Raw genomic sequence first — 18,152 nt, 5'->3', positions numbered from 1 at the left:
TAGATTGCGGTCCCAGAGATAAACATCAAAAGGGGGTCACATGGTCTATTGCATATCAAAAAAAGGTTGAGAATCGGCCACACAAACACAAAAGTACTGTATTACAGCTGGGACTTTAATCTGAATGGACAAATAAGACACAGACATGCAGAGCAATGAGGGAACCCCCTGCAGGAGGGGGACAGAAAGAGGTCATTTAGGGTTGAAGGAAGAGGGGAGGGTGGGGATGAAGAAGGGATTACGGTGGTCGATACTCCGGTCCCCCGTCCCAGACTGAGAGATGACACTAAATTGCTCTTTAAATCGCTTAATTCGCGCCCACCCCTTGTACCCCCAGTGTCCCCACCCCACCCCAGTGTTTCCCAAACAATGCCCCCCCCCCCCCCCCCTTTTTTTCTTTTTACATTTCCTACAGACAATTTTTTTTTATCACTTTTATATCAGATTTGTCAGAAATGTAAAAAAAATGTTTTAAAGAATTGAAGAGATTTTTTAAAGAGGTCCGGGCACCCTTGCCTGCAATGCCGGACCGACTCGATTCAAATCCCCCGATCCCGACGACCTTTGCTGCGTGTCAATCCCCATCTCTCTCTCTATTTACTGTCCTATCAATAAAGGCATAAAAGCCCAAAAATAAAAAAGAGGGAAAAAAGAAAAAGAAAGAAATAGTGAAAATAGAAGATGTATACAGGCTATGAGCTGGTACATCTGCTAAATTCCCTATATGTTTGTGGATAATTCATAAAGTATTTTTGTTAGTTTGGGTCCCGGGTAGACTCTTTTGGGTCTTTTGGTAGAGATGACACTAAATTACTCTTTAATCGCTTAATTCACTCCCACCCCTTGAACCCCCCCCCCCCCTCCTCTCACACATACAGTATAATGTTTCTTTGTTACCCCCTCCTTCCTGAGCTGATGTCCAGGATTACATGGGATTATATTATATTATTCTACCTATGCTAATGAATTCCCGGTATCTCTCTCTCTCTCTCTCTCTCTCTCTCTCACACACACACACACACACACACACACACACACACACACACACACACACACACACACACACACACACACACACACACACACACACACACACACACACACACACACACACACACACACACACACACACACACACACACACACACACACACTTTTTGATTATATGTGATCCGGCATTATTGATTTTCCCCCAGGGTCACAGAAATCAGAGATCTCGTATTACTACGATTAGCACGATGCCACACGTTGTGAGGTTGTATAGATTTTCACTATATGATTTGCAACTTGAATAAGTGTTTTATTACGTAAAATAAATGTATATGTACTAGCACTGCTCCTTCCTTAAAGGGTAGTGCATAAAAGGGGTGACTAGGTTTGAGGCCTCATGTGAGCCCTCTAGTAATTGGTAAGTACTTAGAAAACTTCAAACAAATATTGAAACGCTCTAAGAAGGTTGGAGGCCACCTGATGACCGCTCTTCCAGGCCAAGGCTTTATCCATTAGAAATGGATTATAATCACATCTTTTCAAACTGAACTCCCTGGCCGATGACCGTTGATCTCCTAATATGGCAAATGGATCGCCAGCAGAATTACAGTCCAGACAGGTTGTGGAAATCCACCGTTCTACCCGGCAGACAGTGTGTTCAGTTACACAGCAGACAGACAGTGTGTTCAGCTACACAGCAGACAGACAGCGTGTTCAGCTACACAGCAGACAGACAGCGTGTTCAGCTACACAGCAGACAGACAGCGTGTTCAGCTACACAGCAGGCAGACAGTGTGTTCAGCTACACAGCAGACAGACAGCGTGTTCAGCTACACAGCAGACAGACAGCGTGTTCAGCTACACAGCAGACAGACAGCGTGTTCAGCTACACAGCAGACAGACAGCGTGTTCAGCTACACAGCAGACAGACAGCGTGTTCAGCTACACAGCAGACAGACAGCGTGTTCAGCTACACAGCAGACAGACAGTGTGTTCAGCTACACAGCAGACAGACAGCGTATTCAGCTACACAGCAGGCAGACAGTGTGTTCAGCTACACAGCAGACAGACAGCGTGTTCAGCTACACAGCAGACAGACAGCGTGTTCAGCTACACAGCAGACAGACAGCGTGTTCAGCTACACAGCAGACAGACAGCGTGATGTTGTCACGGTCCGTGACATGTGTTATGTTTTCTAGTGTTCCTTGTACTTAGTTTTAGTTGGTGTTTTACTTTTCTGTTGTGCTCGTGATTTTTGAAGTATTGTGTGTTCTTGGTGTCTTAGTTCCAGTTGGAGTTTCCTTTGCACTTGTGTATTATTATTTTGAAGTACGTTTTGTCTCTTGGTTTCCTCTGTTGCTTTTGTTGCCTGTGTTGTCTCACCTTGATTAGCCTAGTGTTTCCACCTTGTCCTGTTAGTTCCCCAGCCTATCCCAGTGTTGATTATTAGTTATGTTCACCTGTGCCCTGTTTTCCCTGTGTATTTATACTCCATACACCAGTGTTCCTCCTTGTGTTCTCCTCGTGTATGGATTTTGGTGAATAAACCGCCTGCAATTTCGACTGCTCTGCCTCTCTGCCTTTGTCCTGCGTTTGGGTCCTAACCCTCTTCATATCGTGACAGAATGATCTGACCACATTGGACCCAGCGGACAGAGGTTTGTTTTTTATTTTTATTTTTGCCATGCTGCTGAGGCTGTCCACCATGGCCGATAGCCACCAGCCCAACCTACCTTTTTCACCTAAATACTTCGGTGTAATAAAGGATGTATTTTATGAGGATCCCCAGTTCCTTGTTCAACTGGCTAAGTATTGGAGGCAGGATGTAGAATTTGCCCAGTACATGGCCTTTTTCAGATGGGAGAGTCGGGGTGCCTTTTTTCCTCAATTTCCATCTCAAGAGGCAGTCCCTCCGGGCTCCCCTGCTCTTCAGGCAATTGCCTCGACAGTCCTCCAGCCTGCTCCCCAGGCCCAGCCAACTAGCTCCCAGTGTGCCTCATTACCCAGCATCTGGGGGCCTCCACACTGCAGACCCATACACCTGTCTCCCACTGCCTCATCAGGCCAACAGTTCCCTTCTCATTACACACCTGTGCCTACTAACGCAATCAAGCCACCACCTACAAAACTGGACTCATTCTGCCTCATTCCTTGCTAGAAGATAACCATTGTTACATGTGTGTATTCCTGTTCTCAGTATTTTCCTAGTGTTCCTAGATTATTTCCTAGTTTGGATATTGACCTCCTGCCTGTTTTTGGACTCTGATATTCTGCCTGCCCCCTTGGATTTGTTTGCCTGTTTTGGACTGCTTTCTTGGTTTTGACCTCTGCCTGCTGTACTTCGATGTAAGCCTTTTCCCTTGGTTTTGATCGCTATTAAAGGTGTAGTGAAATGAAAAATAAGTTTTTCACACTTTTAGACCATATCCGTGGTCATCATATGGTCATACCTAACAATGGATGCCAAAAAAATGGGAAAATTCTCATTTTTGTGTGTTTTTATATCAAACGTCCATAAAAATACATGTTTTATTACTTCCTGAAAACGAAAACGTGCTGCGTGATGACGTGTCGAGGCCCACAGCGATAAAAGCCAATAAAAATGAAGCTCACCCGTTTAATTCCCCATATCTCCGCATCCGTCCAGCACAGGCTGCACAGCTGCTACTTATTACAGATATCTTCCGTTTTTATTCCCATTCAAGATAACATCCAGAGAGTGTATTACTCGGTTTTAACTTAATCATCACGCTAAAAAATGTATCTGAAAACATTATAGGGTAGAAATAAGCCACATAAGAGTAAACTGGTAAAGCTGGACGACTATCTGATTTGTAAACAAACATCCACACGCTGTCCTGCGTAGCATAGCTACCGTCCCTAGCTACCGTCCCATCCCCTGAAGGGATGCGACGCTCTGATTGGTTCAGAAACTTCATAGCGGTGTTTCAACTTGAGACCGTCTGAAACTTCAAAATAAAATGTCCACCATTTCCGTTTCACTACGCCTTTTAAACTGTTGAACTTGCTCTGCCTGTGTTATGTTTTCTAGTGTTCCTTGTACTTAGTTTTCGTTGGTGTTTTACTTTTCTGTTGTGCTCTTGTGATTTTTGAAGTATTGTGTGTTCTTGGTGTCTTAGTTCCAGTTGGAGTTTAATTCCTTTGCACTTGTGTACTATTATTTTGTAGTAAGTTTTGTCTCTTGGTTTCCTCTGTTGCTTTTGTTGCCTGTGTTGTCTCACCTTGATTAGCCTAGTGTTTCCACCTTGTCCTGTTAGTTCCCCAGCCTATCCCAGTGTTGATTATTAGTTATGTTCACCTGTGCCCTGTTTTCCCTGTGTATTTATACTCCCCTGTTTTTTCAGTTCTTTGTCAGATCATTGTTTGTAGGCTATGTCACTAGTGTTATGCTCCTAGTACTTTGACTCCCAGTGTTCCAGTGTTACTCCTTGTGTTCTCCTCGTGTATGGATTTTGGTGAATAAACCGCGTGCAATTTCGACTGCTCTGCCTCTCTGCCTTTGTCCTGCGTTTGGGTCCTAACCCTCTTCATATCGTGACACGTGTTCAGCTACACAGCAGACAGACAGTGTGTTCAGCTACACAGCAGAGTGTGTTCAGCTACACAGCAGACAGACAGCGTGTTCAGCTACACAGCACCCGTGACACGCTGTCAGGCTTACCATGAGCCTATAGGTGCCGGGACCACTGATTATATGGGGATTGGGGATATAATTTAATTAGTGACCTTTTATATTCTATTTACATGATGTTGCTGATGTTTTGTGAGCGGGAGCTGGGACGCTGCTGAAGTCAGTAAAGGGTAGGGGAATGGGTTTTTGACATGCGGATAATGTTAGTCAACTGTTAAATTTACCCTCTGTACATCCAGAGCCTCCAGGTCCTTTTCTGGTTTAACCACAGCCACTTGAGTATATTGACTGCGTAGGTTTTGGTATTATTTGTTGTATTTTAGCCATTGTATAAGGGTTAGGGTTAGGGTTAGGGTTAGGTATAACTGGCACTGGCCAGTTGGGGGGTGATCAGGTGTGATCAATTGGCTAATAAAGGTCGAGGTCGTGCATCATTGTGATGTCAGAACGTCATTGTGATGTCAGAACAGGCCAGTTCCATATATGAAGATCTAGGGGTGATCTGGATTTGGGCCCTGTCCGGAGCCTGGGCAGAGCCTTTTGTGCTGGTTCTGGACAACCGGCGATCCGACGTAGTGTGGAACGCGTGTGTCAAATTTGAAGTCGTTGGGGTTTTCGAATTACGTGGATTACAGACATATACGTACATATACATACAGAGACGTGCATTTATAGATAGATCAGATGTAATGAATTTGCATTGAGGGGTAACCAGATGTATTATGTGATATATTGTAGGACAACTAACATACAACCTTTCACTGTTTTCCCACCGGCTGGCCGGCGTGGTAAAACGAGCGCTCCAAATTTGCTCCCATCCTAGGAATAAAAAACTAGCGTTCTGGATAAGGGGCGAAACATCCATGAATGGTGGTCCCCAGCTGATGACCCTGCAGCAAAACTTACCTTTCTGGTATGTGGCTCAGGGAAGAGGACGCCCCTGCCATGCATAGTCTTCCATGGCACCGTTGGAGGTGCGACAAAGAAAGCGGGAAGACCATCCTTCTGTATGAAATAACCTTATAGGGGCCAAGACCAAAGGGGCGAAGTCCCCTATTATTGTTCTACTGTCTTGTCTTCTTCCGCAGTTCTGTGTTTTCCACTAAATTCGGCAATATGGTATAGCGGGTCATGGGAAACGGTCAAGAACTGAAGCTCACATTCATTCGTCAAAGGACCTCTGACCTTTAGATCTCCCAATTATATGATTGTATGAATTATATGATCCCCTCTATCCACCCCCAGGATTTTTGTAGCCTGGTTAAACACTTCCTCTTGACATCGCATTTCCATTCATTTGTCATCCCGGCTAATGCATGGTTGTGGGTGGGAGTATAGCATTGACAGACAACCCACAGCCAGAAAGTATTTGCAGCAGGAAAAGCATACGTTGCATTAAGTCGTGTAAAGAACTCTCAATGGCCTCATTATTGAAGGTTTTGAGGATTCAGCCATACAGTATATTACAACGACAAAATTGAGAAAACAATGAAAAGCATGCACCTCTACTTATGATCTTTAGATGTATTAACCATATTATAGTCTAGACTTGAATTACAAGAGTAGTCGGTCCAATTTTCTCCATCTCAAAATCTCTTCATAAACAATTATGCATGCTGGGTGGTTAAATTTCACTTAAAACAAAAGAAGCACAGTGTGTGTGGAACAGCACTGCTTGGGCTCTCAAGGAAGGCTCTGTATACATACAGAGAGACACAAACACAATTGTAATTGCATGGAGAGGGGGTTAGAATGAGCATATTTAAAGTCAGATAATGAGTGTAATCACGCTGTGTACGGCTAAAGAGGCGTTCAAATGTACTGTGCTGTGAGCTAGCCTGTCACACTGTGAGCGTGCATGCGGGGGAGGAGGTGGCCATTGTAACACGACGATGAGCACACATGCCACCTCTGCACACTGTACAACAACATGGCATGGAAAGGGGGCTACAGGGCCCTCATTTGGGGTTCTAGGGGATGGCAATTGCCCCTCCAGCTTTCACATTTAACCTCAAAATACAGGTCAAAATACAGGTCACTGATTTGTAGTCTAATAGACGTCTAAATGGCAAAAAAAGGGTCTAAAAACGGGGGTAAAAATAGTCTAAAAAGCAGTCTAGGCTTAGATTAGACGTTTAAACAACGTCGTTTCAACGTCTATATATAGACGGTCTACATTTAGACCTTGATTAGCCAGGCTAATCAAGGTCTAAATGTAGACCGTCTATATATAAAAAACTTTCATTTTTAGACTTTTTACCTCATTTCATTTAGATGTCTAAAAGCCGACAAATAGCTACATACATGTATACACAACACATTCATACAGGGGAGAGCAGATGTTCATGCTCCCTGAATGTTTGAGATGTCTAATTTATCCTGTGCATCGATTATCTTGATGCACAACAGGTGCGCAGCAACACCCAGCTCTGAGTCAGGACAGGTGGGTTAAGTCAGCCATCCTGCACCCCCAAGATGGTGGTCTCTGGCTCAAAATCAGTTGAAAACCGCTGTGCTAAAGGCCCGAGAAGTCGGTTACTGTAGGTGGCCCAAAAAAGGCCAGTCGAAGTCGTTTATAGTACTTACACCTATTAGGGTGACGGTTACCTTGGCTACGCATCAAACAGCTCAGTGTTGACCTTTGTCTGGCACTGCTGGTTATAATTACATCTTCTCAGCAGCCTTTCCACCACTAACTGCTGCACTATGAATCACGGCTGCAGTTCTCAAATCTTTTTCTGTCAAGGACCCCCAAATTGACACTTAGGCTTATTAAGCTGTGGACCCCTCATTTGAAAAGGTTTGGTGCCAGCCAGGGACCAGATCGAGAGAAGAATTCTACAAACTGTCGATACTGTTAGGCGGGGAGTGTTTGGACATTGCTTTGAACTCCTGCCTGTTTGCTCTCTGCCCCCGCCGCCTCCCAGCTTGTAGATCTGCTATCTTTGACGAAGATGTTGTAGATGGGAAAATGGAGGGGAGGGGCCAAGTACCTGGGGCGCAGGGGTTTCAAGGGTTCAAGGACCATCAAAATAATTGGTCATTTGGTCTTTCTTCGTGGAACCACACAGCCTTTTAAAGAACCATTTATTGGACTCTCATCCATATATTTTCGTGCCTGCGTTTGCTCTCTACCCCCACACCCAGTCTCTCTCTCTCTCTCTCTCTCTCTCTCTCTCTCTCTCTCTCTCTCTCTCTCTCTCTCTCTCTCTCTCTCTCTCTCTCTTATGTGATCATGTTGCTTGGTAACAGCATAAGAATGATCAAAAGGGCTGAAGCGATGTGTCTTCACAGCAGTAAAGGAAGAGGATGCTCACACACAGTACGCGCCACGGTATACACAGTCAATTATGGAAAGTACCTAAGTACGTTTACTCAAGTATTGTATTTAAGTACAATTTGAGGCACTTTTACTTTACTTCCATATTGTGCTTTTTTACTCCACTACAATAATTTGACAGCTTTAGTTACTACGGGTATAGTGACTTTGCAGATTCAGATTGTTAATACCAAATATGTAAAAATAACCACATGCCCTGGCTATTTGATTACTGATTACTGCCAATATCTTTCTACTTTTGATGTTTTCACTGTTTGTTTTAGTAGCTCAAAAAAGGTCTACCAAAACAAACAAACAACAGTGAGAGAGGGCAGTGTGTTTCTGCAGGTGAACAAACCACCACACTATGCCAGTGGCACTGCTGGTATAGAGGGAAATGATTGGCTGATAACTGCTGGTATAGAGGGAAATTATTGGCTGATAACTGCTGGTATAGAGGGAAATGATTGGTGTGTATACTATGTGTACTGATAACTGCTGGTATAGAGGGAAATGATTGGTGTGTATATGTATATGTACTGTATGACTCATTGGCCAATTGTTGGAGACTGTCTGTAGCCTACATTACTTGACCTGAACAGCTCCCATTGGCTGTCAGGTATCTCCCAATGGCTAGCAACAGAACTGTTGTTGAACTGGGTAGCTCCCAGTGGGCCGACATTCTTTACTGTAACAGCTTAAATAATATAATATAATATAATATAATATAATATTTACTGTAACAGCTTAAATAATATAATATAATATAATATAATATAATAAATGTGATAAGTGTCTAGCAAATTATGCTTAATGAGGAATTATAGATTGATTTTTAAATGGTTTTTAAGACATATTTTAGTCAGTAACATGTACGATTCAGATTGATTGCAGCAGCTATAGTCTCCTCCAGACATTATAAATCAAACTCAGATTTTTTCTATTCACGCTGAGAGAAAATTACTGGTATTCAAACAAGGATTGATTGAGCTGTCTGTTATAAAGAGGATTTTCTTTTCATGAGACAGGATATTAAATTGTGTTTTATCTGCATTGATTATCTGAGCACGTACACTGTATTCAGGTCAGATAAAGTATTAAAGAGACACTTGGTGAAAAGTCCTATCTTTTAAAGCCACATTTTTAATTTGCATATTATGCTGATTTCAAAATGGCCTGATGGTGGTGCTAGCGTGTCATGGCTTCACCAAACCCTAACATGTTTCTTGCTCTTGGAGGCATGAATGTTGAAATTGTTGAAGTCTGCTCAATCTGACAATTTGTTTTGGGGTTATTGGTCACCAGGACTGACTCCAGGTAACTCATAAAGGTCACGTGTAGGTCACGGTATGGCTCAACGCAATACAAGTGCAGACATGTTATTAACATGAACCATCAAAAATTAAAGTTGCTATACCTTATCAGATCCGTGTAACGCGATACAATATGGGCATTACTGATATATGATACGTATAACAATATTGACTATTTTGAGCACAGCCATATATGTTCACAGAGAGACAGAGAATAATAGCCTCCTAATTACAACTGCAGTATTTGTACCCGTGTTGATAAATATGTCCTTTTCTTGACTGGCAGAATTCCAACCCAGGCCTACATCATACTGTACATATAAGTATGTACGTATAAGTTTGTTGTTGGCTTTTTTACCTTGCAAAAATACTATATATATTCCACATGTGGCATGTGGGTTTTGAAATGTACTGTTACTTACAGGTGAGCTCAAGGAGTAATCTATAATGAGCCTTAATGATAATAATCAATATTTAAGATGCAGAATACTCAGCGAGAGCTCATGTACAGTAAATGGTAAATGGTGCATTTATTTAGCGCCTTTATCCAAGGCGCTTTACATAGCATTACATTCACCCATTCACACACACATTCATACACTGATGGCGGCGGAAACCATGCAATGCACCAAGCAGCACATCAGGAGGACCAATTAGGGGTTCAGTGTATAATAATAACATAATAATTCCTAAAACACTCACATGGACACGCTCACTCATACACTCATACACATTCATTGTTGTGTTTCATTTTTAACTAAGGGACTGCAATGGAATCCTTTTGATGGTGATGTATAACTATGTGCATTTGTCTGTACATGTAAACAATGTCAATAAACATATCAATCAATCAATCGTCTTGCTCAAGGACACTTCGACACTAACTCTGGGGGAGCCCGGGTTCAAACTAGCAACCTTGCGGTTACCATCCAGCCACTCTACCCCTGAGCCACCGCCGCCATGTACAGTACATGTGTACTTTGACGTTAGAAGTACTAGAAGTACTGTAGCTATTTTAACCCATACCTTGTGGTGCATTTGTGCTTTCTCAGGTCAACATGAGAAAGACATGGTAAATGAGTAAGTAGGCCTACTCTGTCTACATGTGATGCTGTGAAGGCATGGTTGCTAATGACAACCTGCAAGAAGACTATTCTCTGACTGCTGTGATGATTGGTGAGTTAGTGTCTCCATCATTTGCAGGCAGTGGTTGCCCCCTACTGTTTGCAACCGCCAGCATCTCAATATGCAGATAATGTGGCAGCTTAACCGGCTAAGCTAAGAAACAAATCCTTGTAATTTTGCATGTCAGACCATACAAACCCTATAGCGTATCTGTTCTGGGCATGTAATGTTAAGCTCCCGCAAAATAGCAGATCTATAAGCTCACAAATCGCTGTGCCGTGACGCGTTGTGAGCTTGTATTGTAGATTGACGATTTTCGGCAAAGAGATTTGGTGTAGATGAAAAAGGAGGGGAACAAGTACAGACTCCTGGGCAATGTATTGTTATTATTACAAAGTACAGTATTCAATCAAGTCCAGTCTTGCTGAGATAGGCTGAGCTAAATCTGTTGTTCTCATACTTTTTAACTTCAAGGGCCCCCATGACTCTGAGTGTACAAATGGACCCGTACATTTGGTTCCATTTGTAGCCAACACTCTCAGAATTACAGACCTGTAAAGGTCCATTTGGAACTCCCACAACGAACCCAGAGGGTGCCTGGATCCCACTTTGAAAACCACTGAGCTAAATTATTCACTTGTCACACAAACAAATATATTCTTCTCAGACCCCTGGGGGGCTCCAAACAAACCAACAGTGAATTCACAATTCATCATTGTTTTATTTGTACAGTGAGGGCTTGTATACATAATTTCTTATTAGAATTTTCTATAAAATATATCACCTCCATATCAGTCCATGAAAGCAAAACTAGATAGAAATGATCAAGTTTCATTTGATAAGAAGCAAACTTGTTTTCAAGTGTCGCCCAAGGCAATCAAACTGTATCATCAGTCAAAAAATGCATTGCAGATTTAGAAACATTCTATTAAAGACTGTTTACACATAAACAGAGTCTTGGCTAGTGTAGCCACAATGCTCAAGCACAGGGAATCCATCTGCGTCATAGAGCACGGTGGTGACAATCACACAACAATTATTATGTTATTTTTAACCATTCAGACAGCTGCAAAATAGTTCACCGGGTTTCGTTTAACGTTACGAGTGAGAGAAAAGCAAAGACGGGAAACAGTGATGTCCGTAAGAGTGAGTGAGAGACATAGAAGCAGCACATCAAAGATGTTATGATTGATCTTGTGCGGTTGGTTCCTTCCTTGTCTTCGGTCTGTCTCCATGGTCAACTGGTTGCTCTGGTTCTTACACAGCATTCTCCCTTTTTGCCCTTTTGATGAAGTGCACCACAGTTGTCATGACAACCCCCCAGCTGGACCAAGGCAGATGAACCACTCGCCATCACACCAGCTCGCCGTTTCCGGGCGCCGAGTGGATGCTGTCTGGAGAATGCACACACATTCACTCATTACTTGTATCAAATAGTACAAAAGAATGGGCTCTATGCACGGAAGCCATATTTGGCATGAAATAATGTTACTTTCTTCACAGGTGTTGCCATTTATACTAATTCAGATCGTGTTTGATTCTGGTCAAATAGTCAGAGAGCTGCTACACACTAAATGGAACACAGCCTCAATTAGTATCATTGCTAACACTTGTGAAATAAGTAACATTAACCTATTTTATGCCAATATGGCTGCCATGCATAGTTGTAGGTCAGCAGACCCAGCTAGCTACCTGCAAGACTTAAAATGTATTATTATGGTTCCTTTGTGCAAGTTTGTGGTAACTTGCTGAAACGTCAAAGTAATAAGTAATAAGTAATAAATAATCATGTATTTTGAGTTTGTCACACCACAGATTCATGTGTCATTAAGCACTCTGCCTAAATTGAATGATTAGAAAAATCATCCAGTATTTAAAATTTGGTTTCAAAACTGGGAACTTGTGATCCCTGTAAAGATATAGGAATACCTCATCACAAACAACACAAACAGGAAAGAACATAAATCTATGAACAGTACAGTATATACAAAGAGACAAGTACCAGACAAATCCAGTGATTTGTTTCTGTTCTGGGGCAGTCTAGGTTTTTTCACGGGGGGTTTGCGATTTGGGGGCCTCTCAAGGTTATTAGGGCTGTCCCTTTCTGTGCCTGAGACAAATAAGGACAGGAAACGACATACATTGTCATTAACAATCGGATACAGATGCTTATACGCACAGATTAATGAGCATTCACACAAACACAAACACAAGTACAACCAAGATGAATACATTCTAACAGCACTGGTAACTACAGTAGTAACCATTATACACGTATACCTAATTGGCCACTGCTGTTCATTGGAGCAATATTATGTGTCATCGTGGCTGCCATATGATTCCTAATACATGTGTGCCCCATTTATGTCTATTGAAACAGGAGCTCTCTTCCCAATTCAAATCATAACGCGCTGAATTCTCACCGTCATTTTCCCACGGTTTAATTTGTTAGAAATGTTAGAAATGTAATGAATGATATACTGTAGGTCAGGACACGTGGTTAAATTAAAAAAGTATGTAACACAGACATTTCTCTTGCAGTGTTGTTATGGAAAGCTTCCCCCAGCCAATGTGGCGTCTATGTATTTATGTCTATGGTATTTATTTATTTTCTACGGTAGTAACAGGAGACATGAGGTAGTTGCACGCCCATCCATGGCCCAGGTGAAAGACAGTATCATAAATAGAAGTAGAGTCTGCACACTGGAAACACTGAAAAAGCTCTGCTGTATTTTTACACAATAAAATACAACAGAGCCTTTTCAGTATTTCCAGTGTGCAGACTCAACTTCCTTTAGTAACAGGAGTCAGGAGACATGACACAATTTGTACCTGCATCACAAGACATCGTCTTTCTGTTCCTCTGTGGTTTAGCTGGAGCCTGTGGCCTCATTCCTTCATCTCCTGCACATCATATGTCACATGTCAGCTCCTACAGTATGTCACGTGTGTCACATATCATACCGTATGTCACATGTGTACATTGTTAAGCTCAAGTCTATTGTCTCACACAAAGAGTTAGAAATTATTATTCATGCCTTTGTATCCTCTCGTCTGGACTATTGCAATTCACTTTTCACCTGCCTCAGTAAAGCATCCATAGACCGCCTCCAATTAATCCAAGATGCTGCTGCCAGACTGTTAACCAGGTCCAGCCGAAGGTGTCACATTACTCCAGTCCTTGCCTCCTTGCATTGGCTGAATTCCTGTTGTTTTTAGGGTTCGTATAGAGCTCTGCATGGTCAATAAATTATAACTGACCTGCTAGAGTGGCATGTTCCGAGCAGGACCCTAATAAGGTCAGCCAACTGCATTGGGGTCTATTAGTCATACCTCGTACCAATTATATAACCAAAGGCGACACAGCCTTTCAGGCTATAGCTTACAGACTCTGGAATGCCCTTTCACTGTTCCTGAGCTGCAGTGTCTGTGGGCATTTTTAAGATCCACTTAAAAATTATTCTGTTTAGAAATGCATTCTTCTTTGTAATATGTCCGCTGATTTTGTTTCTATTCTACAGTCTTTGCTAATTTGTGTACTTCTCAGATAGTAGTAGAATTTACGTATTGTGTTGGGAAATACATATCCAGTACGACAAACATACTGAACTTTAACCATGTAATCCTGGTTGACCGGAGTCCCTCTGGGCTCTATACTAGTTCTTACTCTACAACAACAACACTACATGTACAAGATTCATGTACATCTCTATTTTCAGCAAAGGTTTCCCCCAGAATACGGCTGCTGGATAAAGTAGTTATGAAAATCTCATTAATATGATAATGAGACTTCAAATATTCCTTTTTAAAGCTATGCAGTGTTTGTATTAATTATTCACATTAAGCTTGTGCATAACTAATTAGATATCGCTGAGCGTTAGACCTTCCAAGTGATCTGATATTGCAACCAGCCTCCTGTTAACCACTTGACCCCTATATACTTTGGGGTCCTTGAGCGGGTTACAGGGGGTCCCCAGAAAAATTGCAACAAGAGCTGATCTACAAGCTCAAGAGATTGCAATGTGACGGGTATATCTTGTAGATCTGCTATTTCCGGTATTTTTTTTTAATAAAAATAAAATAAAAACATTTTATTTTCTATTTTTACTTTGGGGGAAATTGTGGAAAGTTTTTTCTTTTTCTTTTTTTTTAATGTTACATCACAGGAGATGAGTTTGTTTTTTCTGGGTGTGCATGTGTTTATGTGTGTGAGAGCGGTGTACCTTGGCTGGGTGTGTGTGTGTGTGTGTGTGTGTGTGTGTGTGTGTGTGTGTGTGTGTGTGCGAGTGCGTGCATGCATGCGTGCGTGCGTGCGTGCGTGCGTGCGTGCGTGCGTGCGTGCGTGCGTGCGTGCGTGCGTGCGTGCGTGGGTGCATGCGTGCGTGCGTGCGTGGTGTACCTTGGCTGGCAGCTCGCTCAGACAGTCCCAGCACAGGCCTGCTGACAGGAGGTGGCACAGGAGGGGGCGGCAGGTTCCTCTCATTGGCTGAGTCCTTTGGAAAAGTCACGTATGACGAAGTCTTTGGCTGCTCGTCCCATCACCACAGGATGCAGGCACGCACCACCGCATGCATGGGGACAAAATTAAACCACCGGTGAACAGGCTGCACCTCACAGAAGGAAATTCCAGCAACAATCTGAACTAGAAAGATGCAATCCTAGGGAATTGCGAGTGTGGTTGCCTATATAGGAATATGGTCCAATCAGAAGAGGGCAGCCAGGACATACTGTATACACGTATACATTTGTGATGTCACCGTATATTGTCCAATCATATGAGGGCAATTATAGACAGGGGCGTGTAACTGTGGTCCAATCAGAGGAGAGAACAAAAAGACCAATAACAATAGTCTGTTTGCCTATCGGCAACCACAATGGTTACGGCTGAGTAATGGTGACATGAGCGTGACATCAGAGGTCCACCCGTCTGATAGTCCTTCCTTAAGCCAATTTTCATATATGATTAGAATAAGAGCGGGCGCATGTTATCGTAAATCAGTGCTTATTTAACTCCTCCAATTTGGTTCCACTAGCGGTTCGGGCCGCCATGTGGCCCTCACATCTAATGTTGCACCGCCGATCTGACTGATATGGGCATATATGGAGATCTGTGAGGCAATGCGCTCTGTAAGTGGGAAAAGGTGACACATATCGCATAGGAGCACCAATAAGTATTGCACAATAATGTACAAATAGACAGTGTATGCCGTACTTTAACCTAAGTAAAAAAAATCACACCCGTGTGAACTGAGTATGGTGTAAGGTCTTATATAGCCTGTCTGACGTAATGAAATCATGTCTGACGTAATGAAATCACACCCGGGTGAACAGGGTGAACATAGCAACCATGCTCATTTTTTCTGCACAGACTAACAAAGCCAGTTGTAGGAGTGGTTTACACCACTCAAAAATAATACTGAGCAACTTTCACTTGTAGTAGAGTAATATTTGAGCAGGTGCATCCTATAGGCTACCATGTCCATCACTAGCTGACAAGACTTGCACATTTAAATATGGTTGTATGAAAATGCACCTTCTCTGGAATGGGAGGTGGGTGACCCTCTGGCTCTCTTCCCTTCTCTTTCCACTCACTCTTTCCAGGATCCCTTTCTGCATCTCCATCCTCCTCTGCACCTACAGACAAGAGAGAAGACAGAGATAGTGTGAAGAGAGATTGGTCCGTTTTGGACTTAAAGGCGGGCCCTGGGTGATATACAGGTATGTGTTGTTAAAACAAAAATATTACAGCATTGGAGTGTTAGTTTCATAACAGGTGTCTCCTTGTCTTTCCGGTTAGTTTAATAGTAACAGAAAGATCGGGATGCGAACTCATACATGAAATTGGAACTAGAACAGTATAACATTGAAGCCTATAAATGATGTTGGTGGGGTTCTCTCCTGATGAGTCAAAATTGGTATCCCAACCTGAAGATGTATTTTCTGTTTACTACAGCGCTTGAGAGTCACAACGACCCCTGTTACTGAACAAACACTCTCATTGATTGACATGACTACAATCGGAAAATAAGGCAAATCTTTTCTCTTACAAAAACATATGGTTTAGTTTACACCCCCTTTAATGCTGAGGATTTTATATTGTCCTGTCCTACCTGAACTCTCTAGTCGATGCCTCTGTCTCAGCTTGGACAGGCTGGGTTTACTGCTCTGGGGCGGAGGATCAGGTTTAGTTGGACAGAGAACGGCTCTGCCAGGGTACATCCCTCCTCCTCCTCCTCCTCCACCTACCCTCCACCCCTCTGCCTGCACTCCCGCCGTGTCCGAGCAAGTCTGCCTGTCCGCCGGGCCGTCCTGCTGTGGGCACGGATGCCGCGGCTCTGAGGCTGTGGCCTCTGCGTGTCTCAGTGGATCCGTGTCCTGTTTGGGCGAAGGGGTCCTGTCTGCGGGGTACGGCGGCAGCGGCCTCTGGGCCAGCTGCTGCATCGCTCTGTCCGGCTTCCGGCCCGGGTGTCTGCTCTCCATCCACTGTCTGTCCGTAGCTATTTCTGTCGGCCTGGTCTCCGACCACGCCCTGTCCACCGGTCTGCCCATGGTCCACTGTCTCTCCATTTTCCTGTCGATCTGCCTCTGCGTGTGCCTGTCCACCGTCCACTGCTTCTCCGCGGGCCGGTCTGGGTGCCTGCTCTCCGTCCAGAACCTGTCCGCCCCTTTCGTCTCCGTCCGGGTTCTGTCCGGCGGCCTGTCGTCCAGCCACAGTTGACTGGGCTGTCTGTCGCCATGTTTCTCCAGCTGTCTCCCCTCCGCCCGCTGCCTGTCTGAGTGTTGGCTGTCTGCCCACTGTCTGTCCGGCTGCTTGTCCTCAGCCCACTGCCTGTCCGATTCTATGGGTTCGAGTCCTGTGTCTTCACTTCTCTGTTAGAAGGCAGAAACAGGCAGAAAAGAGACCAAATAAAATAATCACACCCAATACAAGTAAATGGTGCATTTATATGGCGAGTTGGCGACTTTATCCAAAGGCGCATATGTGCATTACATTCACCGGCCACTGCTGCCCTCCACAAGTCTACAGCAGTTTTTTTAATCAAAAATGTTCATGTCAACGACCCTTTAATTATATGTATTTGTGCGCTGACCCCATTTGAAAAGATTTCGTACCAGGGACACTCATAAGAGAAGATTTGTCCAGATTTGTCAACCCGTCGAAGTTTAGACGAATCCGTGGAGCGGTGCCCTGTATGCCAGCTGTAGGCAATCAATGCTGCGGTGTCAAGCTGCGCTTAATGTGGGGCAGCCTGCGTGAATTTGTCAATAGAATAGGGTTAAAGTGTCCTTATTTTGCTGGGGACCCCCTGGAACTCCCTCAAGTACCCCACTTTGAGGACCAAAGGTTTACTCTACAGTACAGAGAGGTTGTGTTTTATAAGTACCTCTTTGGGAGTGTAGAAGGGGTGGTGGCTTCCTCCCATGCCTGGATGTGGGATGCCAGGTGGTGGTGGTGGTGGAGGCGAACTCAAAACCAGCAGATTTTCCCCCTGTTGATCATCCGTCTTCCAATCAGCCCCGGCGGCCCCAGGGGACCCAGCTCGTGCGGAGGCAGGCCTCGGGGGCTGCAGCAGCGTGTAAACATTCTCTGTAGCTGTCCTACGAGAGGAAGACGATTAAAGTTAGGTTGATCCTTAAAGCAGTCGTTCCCAAACTTTTCTGGATCAGGGCCCACTAGAAAATCTTGGTTGGCTGAGCAATGAGCACGGATCGACGTGATCTATGATGATGATAAGAGCACCCTTCACTTCAC

At 43.7% G+C, this 18,152-nt stretch overlaps 1 protein-coding gene across 1 annotated transcript in view; it reads right to left on the bottom strand.

Moving 5' to 3' along the window:
• Positions 1-11,148: 11,148 nt before the first annotated feature.
• Positions 11,149-18,152, bottom strand: part of LOC306926939 (capping protein, Arp2/3 and myosin-I linker protein 3-like) — a gene marked incomplete at its 5' end in the record, with an annotated part of 52,298 nt that continues 45,294 nt past the window's right edge. Inside the window, 7 exons of the mRNA XM_079506456.1 lie at positions 11,149-11,793; positions 12,402-12,509; positions 13,232-13,303; positions 14,799-14,925; positions 15,933-16,033; positions 16,510-17,269; positions 17,785-17,998. Coding sequence (XP_079362582.1) covers positions 11,753-11,793; positions 12,402-12,509; positions 13,232-13,303; positions 14,799-14,925; positions 15,933-16,033; positions 16,510-17,269; positions 17,785-17,998 — 1,423 coding nt within the window. The 3' untranslated portion in view covers positions 11,149-11,752. The remainder of the gene's footprint in view (positions 11,794-12,401; positions 12,510-13,231; positions 13,304-14,798; positions 14,926-15,932; positions 16,034-16,509; positions 17,270-17,784; positions 17,999-18,152) is intronic.

This window comes from Electrona antarctica (genome assembly GCF_951216825.1).
Source record: "Electrona antarctica genome assembly, chromosome: 7".
NCBI lineage: Eukaryota > Metazoa > Chordata > Actinopteri > Myctophiformes > Myctophidae > Electrona > Electrona antarctica.
This window is presented reverse-complemented; position numbering and strand designations above follow the sequence as displayed.